Raw genomic sequence first — 13,558 nt, forward strand, 5'->3', positions numbered from 1 at the left:
ACTCTGTACTTAATCTATTTTAACACATATAATATTGTATTTTCTATCCCTTCCACTAGATTGTAATGTTATTTTAAGCAGGGTGCTTGGTACAATGTCTGGCATAAGTGCTCAATTAATATCTATTGAATAAACAAGTCCACCAACTTCCCCCCAGTTCTAACTAATCTCTTACCCTGGGTATCTTAAAATTCCAAAGCTTCACCTATGATCTGTATGTATTTGACTTCTGAATCTTTATTACTTACCCAACCTCTCTACTGAGTTTTGGACTGACATATCCAACTCTGAATTTCCAATCAGTCAGCAAGTTTTATTGATTCTGCTACCTAAATAATTCTTGCAAATATCTATATTCTTTCCATCCTCTTTAATTCAGTCTCTTATCATGTCCTACCTGGATTGCAGCAATGCCCCCCTAACTGGACCTTCTGATTGCAAGCCATCCTCCCACATTGCTCTAAGAGAAAGTTTTCTAAGAGATAAATCTGACCCCACCATTTCCTCGCTTGCAATCTTTCAATGGTTCCCTGTATCTTTTAGAATAAGTACAAGTTCCTTGAAAACCTCAAGTGGTTTCTCAATTTCTGCCTCTGCACATATAGTTTTTTCCACTTAGAAAGATTCTTCTTTCTTTTCTTTGCCAAATCAAGACTTAGCTCAAGTGTTATTCCCTCTGGGAAGCCTTTCTTGACCCCTTGGATTTAATTTTAATGCAAGTATGTGCTCTTATCACATGTGTACATACTTCTTTCATTGAACTTATTAAATAATGCCCATTATTTACAAGTTACTTACCAGTCTCAAATAAGTTCCATGAAGGCTGGGATCATATTTTATTGAAATGAATTTAGTAGGCACTAAGTAAATATTTTTGAATAAATAAACTGTGGAATTATTCTCTGAATACCACTCTTCTTGCATAAAATTCTATTATCTCAATTAGGAGTCTAAGTGGATTCACAATCTGATGTCCTATATACACTCAAATGTATTTGCCATATTTAAGCCTCCTGAGGCAAGAGCCTTGTTAAAAATTCACACTTGTAATCTATTAAGTATATATAAACATTACATACCACACATTTCACCATTCAGTTTTACTGATCAAACACTTACAGGTTTTGGCTTCTCTCTTGAGTTACATTTTTTCAAATGTTTTGCCAGTTGATCTTCATATACTGTGCTAAATTTAAAGAGAAAATTATTTAAAATGAGACTGGGATAATCACTGTTTCCAGCACAGAAAAACCCTTCTCTGACCCATACTTACTGTTTTGGATCTAAAGGACACAGGATTCTTTTCCGAGCATTTTCTTCCTAATTAAAAAAAAAAAAAAAAGGACATATTTATTTGAATAAAATATCCAGTTCACTGCTTACAGATACTAGATACAACTTCAGTGTAATCATAAGCTTATGCTATACCAAAACAAGGTAAGGAAACCTTAAAAGTACATTAACAAAACACTGGCAAAATCAGGTCAAAGAGTTTAACAACAAAAATCTCCAGTGTCATGTGATATCACCTCATACCTGTCAGAATGGCTATCATCAAAAAGAACACAAATAACAAATGTTGACAAGCATGTGGAGAAAAGGGAACCCTCCTACACTGTTGGTGGGAATGTAAATTGGTGCAGCGGAAAACAGTATGGAGATATCTCAAAAAACTAAAAATAGAACTACCTTATGACCCAGCAATTCCATTCCTGGGTACATATCCAAAAAAACCAAAAACACTAATTTGAAAAGATACATGTACCCCAATGTTCAAGGCAGCATTATTTACAATTGCCAAGATATGGAAGCAACCTAAGTGTCCATCAACAGATGAATAGATCAAGATGTGGTATATATATATATATACCCAAAGACACACACACACACACACACACACACATACATACAGTGGAATATTATTCAGCCATAAAAAAGAATGAAATTTTGCCATTTGCAACAAAATGGATAGGCTTGGAGGGTTTTATAGTAAGTGAAATAAGTCAGACAGGGAAGACAAATACTGTAGGATATCACTTATATGTGGAATCTAAAAAAATACAACAAACTGGTTAATATAACAAAAAAAGAAACAGACTCACAGATATAGAGAACAAACAAGTGGTTACCAGCGGGGGAGAGGGAAAGGGGGAGGGGCAGTACAGGGGTAGAGGATTAAGAGGTACAAACTGCTATGTATAAAATAAATAAGCTACAAAGATATATTGTACAACACAGGGAACATAGCCAATATTTTATAATCACTATAAATGGAGTATAGCCTTTAAAAATTGTGAATCACTGTATTGTACACCTGTAACATATAACACTGTACATCAACTATACTTCAATAAAAATAAAAAATCTTTGGTGTAGCTTGTTTATGTATATCTGAGCAAATACTGCTTTGGACAACAAGGGTCTATAGCTTCAAACAGGTTATAGAAAAGGCCTACATATGGAATTTTGAATCTATGACAGCACTGACTATAATATACACTATTATTTTAGGTACTACTAAGAAAGAAAAAATGTTGCCAATTTAAATTATAACATGTCATTGATTTTAAGAAGCATTCTGATTTCAGAGATGTTAAAATGTGGAAAAAAAAAAGTATCTCAGAAACAACGAAAGAGATCTTCCTCAACTTATGATGGAATTACAACCTGATAAACCCATCGTAAGTTGACAATATCCTAAGTCAATAATGCATTTAATACACCTAACCTACTGAACATCGTAGCATAGCCTAGTCTACCTTAAATGTGATCAGAATACTGACATTAGACTACAGTTGGGCAAAATCATCTAACAGCCTATTTCATAATAAAGTGTTGAATATCTCATGTAATTTATTGAATACTGTACTGAAAGTGAAAAACAGATGGTTGTATGGGTACAGAATGGTAGTAAGCATATTAGTTGTTTACCCTCGTGATAGCGTGGCAGACGTGAAGCCCTGGCTCCCTGCCACTGCCCAGCAGTGCAGATCGCGAGCCCCGGAAAAGATGAAAATTTAAAATTCAAAGTACGCTCTCTACTGAATGCCTATCGCTTTTGCAACATCATAAATCCAAAAAAAATCGTAAGTTGAACCATTCATTGTAAGTTGGGGACTGTCTATATGGTATTTTAACCATTTGGTATGTGGCCCTACTCTACTAGCTTTGCAACTTTTTAGTATAGAAGAGTTACATCCTGTTCGTTTCTAAGTTACATGGATTTAACTACATATACTCGGGGAAAAAAAAGGAATTAATAGTGTTGGCAAGTCTACCCAACATTGATATGAATCTGTATATAACAGGATAGCATAACAGTTAAAACCACAGGTCAGCCAGACTACCTAGGTACGATTCCCAGTTCTATCTATCAGGCTCCTAACTCTACGACCTGAGGTAGTCTTACTGCCTCATCTGAAAGATGAGAATAATATATCTTACCTCCTAAGGGTTGTAAAAATTAAGTGAGCCAATAGGTTAAAAAAAAAAACAAAACTGCTTAGCATGGTTCTGTTCAGACAGTAAATGCTAAGTGTTCATGATTAGTATTAACAATTCCTTTTTCAGTTTATTTCAGTTCTGATCTGCCTCCCAGCATATCCATGAAACTATGTACACTGAATTTCATGAACATGCTAAGAGACTTTTCAGTATCTTTTGAAAATATAGTACATTATTCTTCCCTATTTGCTGACTCGAAAGTCAAACCTCCATGAAAAAGAAGACTCTATACTAACCTCCCAAAGCTTAACGATAGAGTAGGGGAAAAAAGCACTTCTAAAATTTATTATTTGGGTTTACAAACAGGGCTTCTCAACCTTGGCACTACTGATATTTCAGGTTGGATAATTCTTTTTCGTCCTGTCCATTGTAGGATGTTTAGCAGAATCTCTGGCCTCTCTCCACTAGAAGCAAGAAACACTCTTCAGTTGTGACAACCAATATGTCTTCAAACATTGTCTGGGGGTGCTAAATCACCCCCATTTAAGAACCACTGGGTAAAAATGAGTACAAGTGATCTCAGCCATATACGACACTTAAGAAAAAAAAAAGACAGAAACAATACACCCAACTATAACATAAATTACAGATTCAGTAGGATGCCCAAAACTGAAAACCAAATCATAGTCATGGAAAGTGTTTCCACTTAGTGTTTTGCAGGCTTTTTTCAAGGGATTAATAACATGATGTCATTCCTCTCCAGGAACATGGATCACCCTGTAAGGATCTATTCATATTCTACCACTGTCACCGTCTGCAGTCACCTCTGGGTGTCTGATTAAGGTGAAGTGTAAGGTCTTAGAGTGAGAACAAAATCCTCCTCCTATCAGAAAGTTCATTTTTCAATCAGGGGATGTTTGCTGGTGCTCTCAAAACCAGCCAATACAACAGAGAGTGTACTTCAAAGAGTTCCCATTAAGTCACAGGTCACCCACATTCCAAAACAAGAATAAGCTTGTTTCAGTACACTTCACCCTAGGCAAATATAAGCCAAATCAAAATATGAACTAGAGCTATAGCTATGAGGGACAGTAGGAGATGAAGGGGTTCTGGGGGCTTATCTGTACTGGATATTGCCTAGAAGGATAAACCATCTAACAAAGAAAAATGATGTAAATAATACTGGACATTCAGAAGGCATAAAATCAGACGCTTGTCTCTTTGGTTTAATCTTTCTAAAACCTATTAAACATGCTCTTTTTCTATTAGCATTTTACTGTTCTTGTTTTTTAAATTTCCTATCATATATATCCTAAAGAAACACACATACTAAAGTTATATATTGTTTGACAACACAATCATATGTATAATTGAACAAAACTGTACACTTTCTGTTCTCAATTTTAAAAGGAGAGTCAATTCTTCCATGTTTTAAAATCTTTCCTTCCCCTTTTCAGCAAAGTAGTTATTAGTTGCTTTCAAAAGATTGTACGTCTAAATAAAAAATTTAAAAAGTTTCTCTCAACCGCATTGACAAGAAGTTATTATCATTCACGGAACAATGAAAACACAATTAGTGAAACCTTGGGATGCTTCTTTGATCGCTCTTCTTTCTAAACCACCATTTCCCATCAGGAAGGCGGAGAGTGAGCGGAGGGCAAGAAGCGGTAGTCTGCCGTAAAACTAAAATCTAGCATTACCATGAGTTGGTATCAAGATAAACGGGTCACTGCTGGCGCTTTACTTAGTACAAGAAAACACTGCACTTCACTACGGCTCATCATCTCTCCCTAGGGAGGCCAGGACTGCGTTTATCACAGGAAAAGCTGGAAAATCCAGGGGACTGAAGCAGAAATCTGTCAGAGGGGAGGTGCCGGACCAGGAAACTTATTTCCGACTCTCGAGAGGGTAAGGCGATACCAGACCTCCGCGGCTCCAGCGTGTTCACCACAGAACCTTTTTCCTGCTGCCACCACCATCCTGCAGAAGCGCTTCTTCTTTTCCACATAGTAGCCACATCGCCCCTCTGCTGGAAAGCCAGTTCCCTGCGGCGTCGGCGCAGAAGCCGCCATAATTCAGGGCTCACTTTGGGTGGCAAGCATTGATCGGGTGAAGAGAGGAAAAGTTGTCAGGTTCTCTCGGGTCTCCTTCCCTTAACAAATATGTCTGCCTCGGGTCCAGCCACGCAGGATAATGCCCGGAACTACCGCCCCATCCGCCGAAAAAAAACCGGAAGAAGTTGATGGTGGCTGGCGAGGTCCAAAGTTTCCGCCTAGCCTCTCTGTTTTATTTTTTCCCCGCCTCCTCCGCGGAAACCGAGCGCCAAACTCAAACTTTAACAGGACCCGGACGTCTTTTAGGCTAGTGCTGCGGGCCGGGCTTGTTGGAGTTTCCCGCACACCGGCCGGGGAAGCGGTTCAGCATGAGCCAGGTTCTGTTCCAGCACCTCGTCCCGTTGCAAGTGAAATGCAAAGACTGCGAGGACAGGTGAGGTCCACGTTACCCCGTGCCCGCGGATGGCGGTTGGGGTCGAGCCAAGGGGGAAGATGGCGGCTCCAGCCAGTGGGCCCCGGCCTGCGGCTGGGTGTCCGGCAGGAGTCCCCGGGACGTGGAGGGAGACCTAGCTGGGACCTAGTGGCTACCTCTCACTAAGTCCGCCGTTGCTGAGGAGGGAAGGGTGTGAAGAATGGGACGCTGACCCGCATCAGGCTAAAAAAAACAAAAACAAAAAAAAACTTTATCACTGAACATTCTCGTGGACAGTGTAGCCCCTTTCTCTCTTTTTGACAGGTAAGAACTCTGGCCCAGAGAACTTTATTTACTCGAGGGCTCACGAGTTTACAGCAGGGCGGGCACTAGAACTCAGGCCTTGGCTCCCAGCCTTTTTTTTTTCTCTCTCTTCTTTGAATTATATTGGAAGTAAGTTTAAGCTTCGACTTAAAAAAAAAAAATCAACTTTATGGTATATTGCCTTTTTTTTCACATTAGTTACTAAAAATAGATTACGTTTAATAGACTAAAGACAGTTGGGGAAAACTACAAGTTCATCCATTCATTTTTTCATTCAACAAATATTGCATACTTGCAAAACGCCCTGCTGGGCCCTGGGGATACAGTGGTCAGGAAAAAGTCCTTGTGTTCGTGGAATTCACAGTCCAGTTGGGGAGGAAATAAAGGCCAGTCTCACAGGTAAATGCGAAATTACAACTGACTAAAGAGGTGGTGCTGTTGAGGCTTAAATAGATCTGGCTGGAAGTCAGGAGATTTCAATTTCGTCTCAGTTCCACCACTGAGTGTCAGCTGTTTTAACTTCTCTGAACTGTAAGTTTTCTCCTTTGTAAAACTGATAGAGCAGGCCTACCTACATGGTTGGTTGTTAGGAGGATCACGTGTGAAAATGTGTGGGAAGACTAAATGGTGTGGAAATGTGACATATGAAAAACGAAGACACTGCTGTATTAAGCTGCCAGTAATGTGAAAGTAGTATATAGTGCAGAATCCGATTCCGAATCAATTGGCAGGCCAGGCAAGGAGACGGTACCAAGACCAGCAGCTGTAAATGGAGATCTATCGGTTAGTTGGTCATTCTTTTGTGCTGCCCAGCATGGGAGCCACTGTGGTTGTTGGACATTTGAAATGGAGCTAAGCTGAACTGATGTAAGAGTAAGATGCACGTTGGACTTTAAAGACTTACTAGGAGAAAAAAGGAATGTAAAATATTTCAGTTTTTATATTGATTATGTGTTAAGGTGACAATAATGGTATATAGGGTTAATATTAAAATTGATTTATCTGTTTCTTTTAATTTTTTAATGTGGCTTCTAGAAAATTAAATATTACATACGTGCCTTATATTTGTGGCTCCATTGTAACTCTATTGGACAGCTGTGTTCTAGAATGATTACAGAAAGATAAGAGAAAGGGAGGGCATAATTCCTGATCTCAATGTTGAAGCTCCTAGCTCTTCTCCATTTCACTACCTTGTCATCACAGTTATCTTCTTAAAACACAGTTTCAGCCTTTTTAGTCTTTCTGTTTAGAAACTTTTCGTATATTTGTATCACCTATAGCAGGGGTCAGAAAACTAGAGCCCGTGGGCCAGATAGCCCACTACCTTTTTTTGTAAATAAAGTTTTATTAAATTTAGCCATTCTCATTTGTTTAGGAATTGTCTTTTGCTGCTTTTGTGGTATAAGGGCAGAAATGAATAAATGTGACAGACCTTATAGCCTGCAAAGCCTAAAATATTTACTATTTGGCCTTTTACAGCTAAAGTTTGCTGACCCTTGACTTATAGGAAAAACAATCCAGACTCTTTAGTTAAAAGCATTCAAGGCCAGTTCAGCTCAACAAATATTTATGAATTCCTACTGTGTACCAGGCACTGTCCTAGGTGCTGAGAAGCTCCCTTCCTCCTCACCACCTTCCTCCAACAACAGCAACAGCAAAAAAACAATTTTCATTCTATCCCTCAAGGAACTCACACTTTAACAGGGGAAACAAAAAAATCTTCTTTTGAGAGGCAGCATAGCATAGGTTAAGAGTTCAGGCTCTGATAAACAACAAGGTCTTACTATATAGCACAGGGAACCATATTCACTATCCCATGATAAACCGTAATGGAAAAGAATATGAAAAAATATATATTTATAACTGAATCACTTTGCTGTACAGCAGAAATTAACACAACATTGTAAATTAACTATAGTTCAATTTAAAAAAAGAATATATAATCCCTCTGTTTTGTACATTAAAAAAAATAGAGTTCAGGCTATGGAGCCACATTGTCTGGGTTTATTTTATTTTATTTTTTTTTAAATTTATTTTTTGGCTACGTTGGGTCTTGGTTGCGGCACACGGGCTGTCTAGTTGTGGCGCGTGGGCTCTATAGTTGCAGCATGTGGGCTCTCTAGTTGTGGCGTGTGGGCTCCGTTGCCCCGCGGCATGTGGGATCTTAGTTCCCTGACCAGGGATCTAACCCATGTCCCCTGCATTGGAAGGCGGATTCTTAACCACTGGACCACCAGGGAAGTCCCTGTCTGGGTTTAAATTCCAGTTCTACCACTTAATACTTGCTTTTGTACAATTTTTCTTAACTTCTCTGTGCCTCATCTTTAAATTGATAAAAATAAAAGTACCTGCCTGTGGGATTATTATGAGCATGTATTAAATAAGTTAATACGTATAAAGTGTTTAGAACAGTGCCTGGAACTTAATGAGCATTCAGTAAACATTAGCTATTATTAAAGTATGATTAATGCATGAAGTAATGTAAATGAATTAAAGTCATAGAGTAAAAGGGACTTCAGTTGAAGATAGTAGTAGTGCTCAGAGAACTCTGTCTGGAGGAAAGTGATGCAAAATTTTGAAGCCCACGGTTTAACACCAACCTGCTTTTTCATTTTTTTGTTTTCCCTAAGCTCCTCTCTCCAATATATTAGTCACACAGGACTACTTGTTATCCTCTGAGTGTACCTGATACTCTCTCAATATCATAACTTTACTCTGGCTCTTCCTGATACCTCAAATGCTTTTTCTTTCATAACTTTCTAGGTCTGTCTTAAATTCTTTCGCTATAGGGACCTTTTCAGAGTTGCCTAAGTTGAAATTAATTGTCCTTAATCATTTATTAGCATGGTGTAGGTGAAAAATCTGAGTTCTCATTTGGGCTCTGCAGTGTGACCTTAACCAAATTTGTAATTCTGTGCATCTCAGCTTCTTCCTTTGTAAGGCAGAGATAATGTTTACTTGACATTATTGTTAAACAAGACGATATAAGCAAAGTGTCCAGCAGGCACTTAGTAGTGAATGAATCGGTAAGTGCTAGTAACCATTCTCTCCTCTCTATTGAAGCTTTAAAATACAATCAGAAGCAAACCTAGGGTAAAGTCATTTAATCTGATCTCAATTTGAGGACATGGACCATGTTTATTTCTGTTTGTATCCCTAGCACCCAGCATAGTACCTGGCTTAGAGTAGCTTTTGTTTGAATTGAGAGTTTAAGGTCACAGCTACTATGTGGCAGAGGTGGGCTAGAATCCAGTTCTGCTGAATCTAACTGAGAGGGAGGATGTTATGCAGATTTATGCATTGTTCAGAATGTGACATTTATTTTGAAAAATAGCATTTTTTAAATTGTTTTTTAAACTTCATTTTGTATTGTTCCTATGACATTAACCATTACAGTGGAGGAAATAAGATGTGTGATTTCAGGTCCTCTGAAAGCTCACGCTTTTCTACAAGATATTTCTCTGGAGGTTTTTGAAATAAACGTGGGGAATAGTTTTAATCAATGGGCTTCTCCTCCTCTTTTTCCCCCCAGCATCTAATGCATATAGGCTTTTGGAATATATGCAACAAAATCATTAATAGGATTGGAAATTTATCATAGTAATAAAACTTCCAGTGTTATGTAGAGAACACTTTATTTAATGGATGCTTCCTGAATTTTTTTACAAATTTATCAAGTATGACACACTTTTAAAAGTGTAAAGTTATCAACCACAGTGTCATATCACTATGGCAGTATGTACTAGAAAAAACTTCAGAAGATGAAAACGAAGCATAATGACATTGTAGAGCTGAAAAGGTCCTCACAAACCTAACTCAGTCCACTTTTTTTTTATAAATGAGGGAATTGAAAGGTGTCGTGTCCCCCCCCCCCCCCCCCCCCCCCCCCCGCCAAGAACACTTAATTTAAGTGGAATTGGAGTAGGAGTTTAATCTGTTTCACATACATTGCTTTAGATACTAGGAAGATAAAAACAAAACATTCTCTTGTTTTAAAGGTAATTCTTCCTATCTTTGTGGTGTTTACCAGCGCTGCTTGTTGCTTTTTAGATAATGTACAAGTTATGGTAACCTCATCATGTGAACTAAGGTTTAATATCCAGTCATATGTTTAATAAGAAATTTAACTAAAATGACATGTATTTAACCAATATAAATTACAAGTCAGAGCATAAAAAAAACTAAACAATTGAATCTAGCCTTAGTCAACTATTACCAAGTTTTTCCATCAACACTCAGTTACTCTGTACTTCTGTAGAAGTAGTAGAATGTGGAAAAAATTTAAAACATCTTTAAAAGAATAACTTAAAACTGAACAAATTCAATTTGTTAGTTTATTTTCCCTTCACATCAGGGAAAGACCATTGTTATTTAATTCTAGCAGAATAGTTTGAGAACCACTTGTGCAGAGATGATTTTTCACCATTTCCCCTTTGTTTCCTGAATTATTTAAACATTTTTGCTCAGCTTAATTAATGTTTATGAGCACCTTTATTTATATGCCTCTGTTCAATACTGGGTTTTCTAAGATGCAGTACAGAATGTGTAAAGCTATGGTTTTTTCCCTTTAGGGTTTAGATTTACTCTGGGATTAGATAGATAATAAACTTGTTGACAATACTTCTGTGGATATATTGCATAGAGAGTCTATTGATCAGATGTAGTTTGTGAATCTGAAAAAAATTTTTTGTGTGTGTGCATAAGGGAAGCGAACACATTTTCTTATTTCCTTTGTTGTAAACATTAAGGTATTTTAATATTATTCACACTTTAAAATTTTCAAATGAAATCTCTCATAAATCAATTTGGTCATTTCAGGTGGTATTTTTTTTTTTTTTTTTTTTAAGATATCACTTATAGAGGGAATGTAAAAATTGCTACACATGAACTGAATTACAAAACAGAACAGAGTCACACATTTAGAAAACACAGTATGGCTGCTTAACGGGAAAGCTGAGGTGAGGTGATGCATAAAACAAGGGTTTGAAATTAGCACAGATCAGGTGGTATTTTTTTTTTTTTTTTAACATCTTTATTGAAGTATAATTGCTTTACAATGGTGTGTTAGTTTCTGCTTTATAACAAGGTGAATCAGTTATACATATACATATGTTCCCATATCTCTTCCCTCTTGCATCTCCCTCCCTCCCACCCTCCCCATCCCACCCCTCTAGGTGGTCACAAAACACCGAGCTGATCTCCCTGTGCTATGCGGCTGCTTCCCACTAGCTATCTATTTTACATTTGGTAGTGTATATATGTCCATGACACTCTCTCACCCTGTCACATCTCACCCTTCCCCCTCCCCATATCCTCAAGTCCATTCTTTAGTAGGTCTGTGTCTTTATTCCCGTCTTGCCACTAGGTTCTTCATGGCCTTTTTTTTTTTTTTTCCTTAGATTCCATATATATGTGTTAGCATACTGTATTTGTTTTTCTCTTTCTGACTTACTTCACTCTGTATGACAGACTCTAACTCCATCAGGTGGTATTTTTTAATGTGAAAAATTGTTCTAAAACTGATGGTTTGTCTTTCAATAGATGTTATTTGAGAATCACCCCAGTAAGGTTGTATACCAGGCTAACAGTAGGCATTCCACATCATTTATCTCATTTAATCCTCACAACAACCTCTTTTTACAGGAGAGAAAAATTTATCCTCAGGTTAAAAACCTGATTGCTTACTTGTAGAAAAATAGGAATTTAAACTTCAGATCCAGCGTGCTTTCCAAACATCTGTTCATAAGTTAGGGACAGCTTGTGGAGGATCCTGTGGCTTAAGATGGAAAATGTTAGCTATACAAATGGTAGTAATAATTCATTTCATGTGACTGTTTCTGATTGTTGGGCATATCTTTTCATACAGGAGAGTGAGTATTAGACTGAGCATTGAACTACAATCAGTTTCTAATCCAGTTCACAGAAAGGTTGGTATTTATTTCTTTTGAAATAAATATTTTTCTTTTTTTGAGATATGGTAATTCTGTACATTATAATTATTTTTGTTCTTTAAGAATGTGAGATCTTTGTTATATCATCTTGCTTTTTAATTTTGGGCCATCTTATAACTTGCAGATCTGGGGTGGTAGAATCTACTAAGACAACAACTGAGAGATTATTATATCATATATTTCTAAAGCATGCAAGAATTGGGGATTGGGACAACAGTCTCCTTAGGTTTGCCCCATTGCACTTTTTTTTGGCCACCCCTTGTGGTTTGCCAGATCTTAGTTCCCGGACCAGGGATAGAACCCCACCAGGGATCAAACCTGTGCCCGTGCCCCTTGCAGTGGAAGCTCAGAGTCCTAACCACTGGACCTCCAGGGAATTCCCCCATTACACTTTTTTAAGTTGGTAGAATACATATTGCTACCCTGTAGAATTAGCATTTCATGTAAATGTGAGAACAGAATGAATTGAAGCACTGCAGAGAGATATTTTTGAATCTTTTTGCCTTTTGAAGAGAGGTGTTTAGAGCATCAGTCTAAGCTGATTTAAAAGTATGAGTCATTAACAGAAATGAGGATATAGAATGGAGAGCTAAGAAATACATCTGTTTTCTCTGTGTCATAGCTTTCCCTATACATATTCAAGGATCTAATGGTGTTAGTAGCAGCTTCAGTTTTTTATAGCATCTTGGGGTGGATTTCAAGAAATACTTAAATAGAAGCTGCTTTAAGAACAGCGCCTTCTGAAGCAGAGCAAACACCTAGGTTGCTAATTTTCCAGGGTAGAGATTATATATTATACTTCTTACATGTTATTCCTATGCCTGCTGTACCTCTTCATTTTCCAGCTCTACTCATAAAAGTGGTTTAGATTTTTCTAGGACCCTAGCGGTTCCTCAGTAGCCACAAGTAGATTTTCTTTCTAAGTAGAAACTTAATCTTAACCGCTATTAGCCCATCATCTTGCTAGTCCTGTTTTCCTTGTGCCATTGTGCTCTGAAATACATAATTTCTGTGTACTTTTCTGTGAGCTTTAGCTGCTGTGATAAAATGGTCTTTATGAAAGGTATTCACTTCATTTGAAACTGAAAACAGATGGGGTTCCACATCAGTGGCCACTTAGAGTGGGAGAGAATAGGCTCTTAGGAAGAAGCCCTGGCAGCCTGTCACCTGATACCCCTGTCCTCTGCCTGAGAGACAAATGTTCCTTTCTTATCTAGGGTAGATGATTGTTTGTCATTTCTGCTGATGTATTTACCACTTTGGAAATACCAGACAATTAACTTGAGGGAAACTGAAAGTATAATTGAGTATGATATGATCAGTGGTAAAGAATACTTTTGTTATGGTATCATAGTGCAGCAAGGGCTGGGTCT

The 13,558-nt window shown here is 37.7% G+C and overlaps 2 protein-coding genes across 12 annotated transcripts in view; one reads left to right on the forward strand and one right to left on the reverse strand.

The window, feature by feature from the left end:
• The window catches only part of TRMT13 (tRNA methyltransferase 13 homolog), a 32,500-nt gene extending 26,849 nt beyond the window's left edge, over positions 1–5,651 (reverse strand). For 7 of the 10 annotated variants that reach the window (XR_014242620.1, XM_082385428.1, XM_082385427.1 and 4 more), the window contains exons 1-3: positions 5,370–5,651; positions 1,274–1,320; positions 1,120–1,186 (exon numbers count right to left, since the gene is read on the reverse strand). Coding sequence is in view for 9 of the 10 variants with exons in the window: in XM_082385428.1 (XP_082241554.1) it covers positions 1,120–1,186; positions 1,274–1,320; positions 5,370–5,516 (261 nt within the window). In the remaining variant the exon portion in view is untranslated. The other 3 variants (XM_082385421.1, XM_082385425.1, XM_082385424.1) reach the window with 3 other exon arrangements.
• A 19-nt stretch (positions 5,652–5,670) lies between these two features.
• The window catches only part of SASS6 (SAS-6 centriolar assembly protein), a 53,086-nt gene continuing 45,198 nt past the window's right edge, over positions 5,671–13,558 (forward strand). The window contains exons 1-2 of one of the 2 annotated variants that reach the window (XM_082384289.1): positions 5,671–5,931; positions 12,101–12,161. In XM_082384289.1, coding sequence (XP_082240415.1) covers positions 5,867–5,931; positions 12,101–12,161 — 126 coding nt within the window. In that variant the 5' untranslated portion in view covers positions 5,671–5,866. The remainder of the gene's footprint in view (positions 5,932–12,100; positions 12,162–13,558) is intronic. The other variant, XM_082384290.1, reaches the window with a different exon arrangement.

This window comes from Balaenoptera borealis, assembly GCF_965194805.1.
Source record: "Balaenoptera borealis genome assembly, chromosome: 1".
Classification (NCBI taxonomy): domain Eukaryota; kingdom Metazoa; phylum Chordata; class Mammalia; order Artiodactyla; family Balaenopteridae; genus Balaenoptera; species Balaenoptera borealis.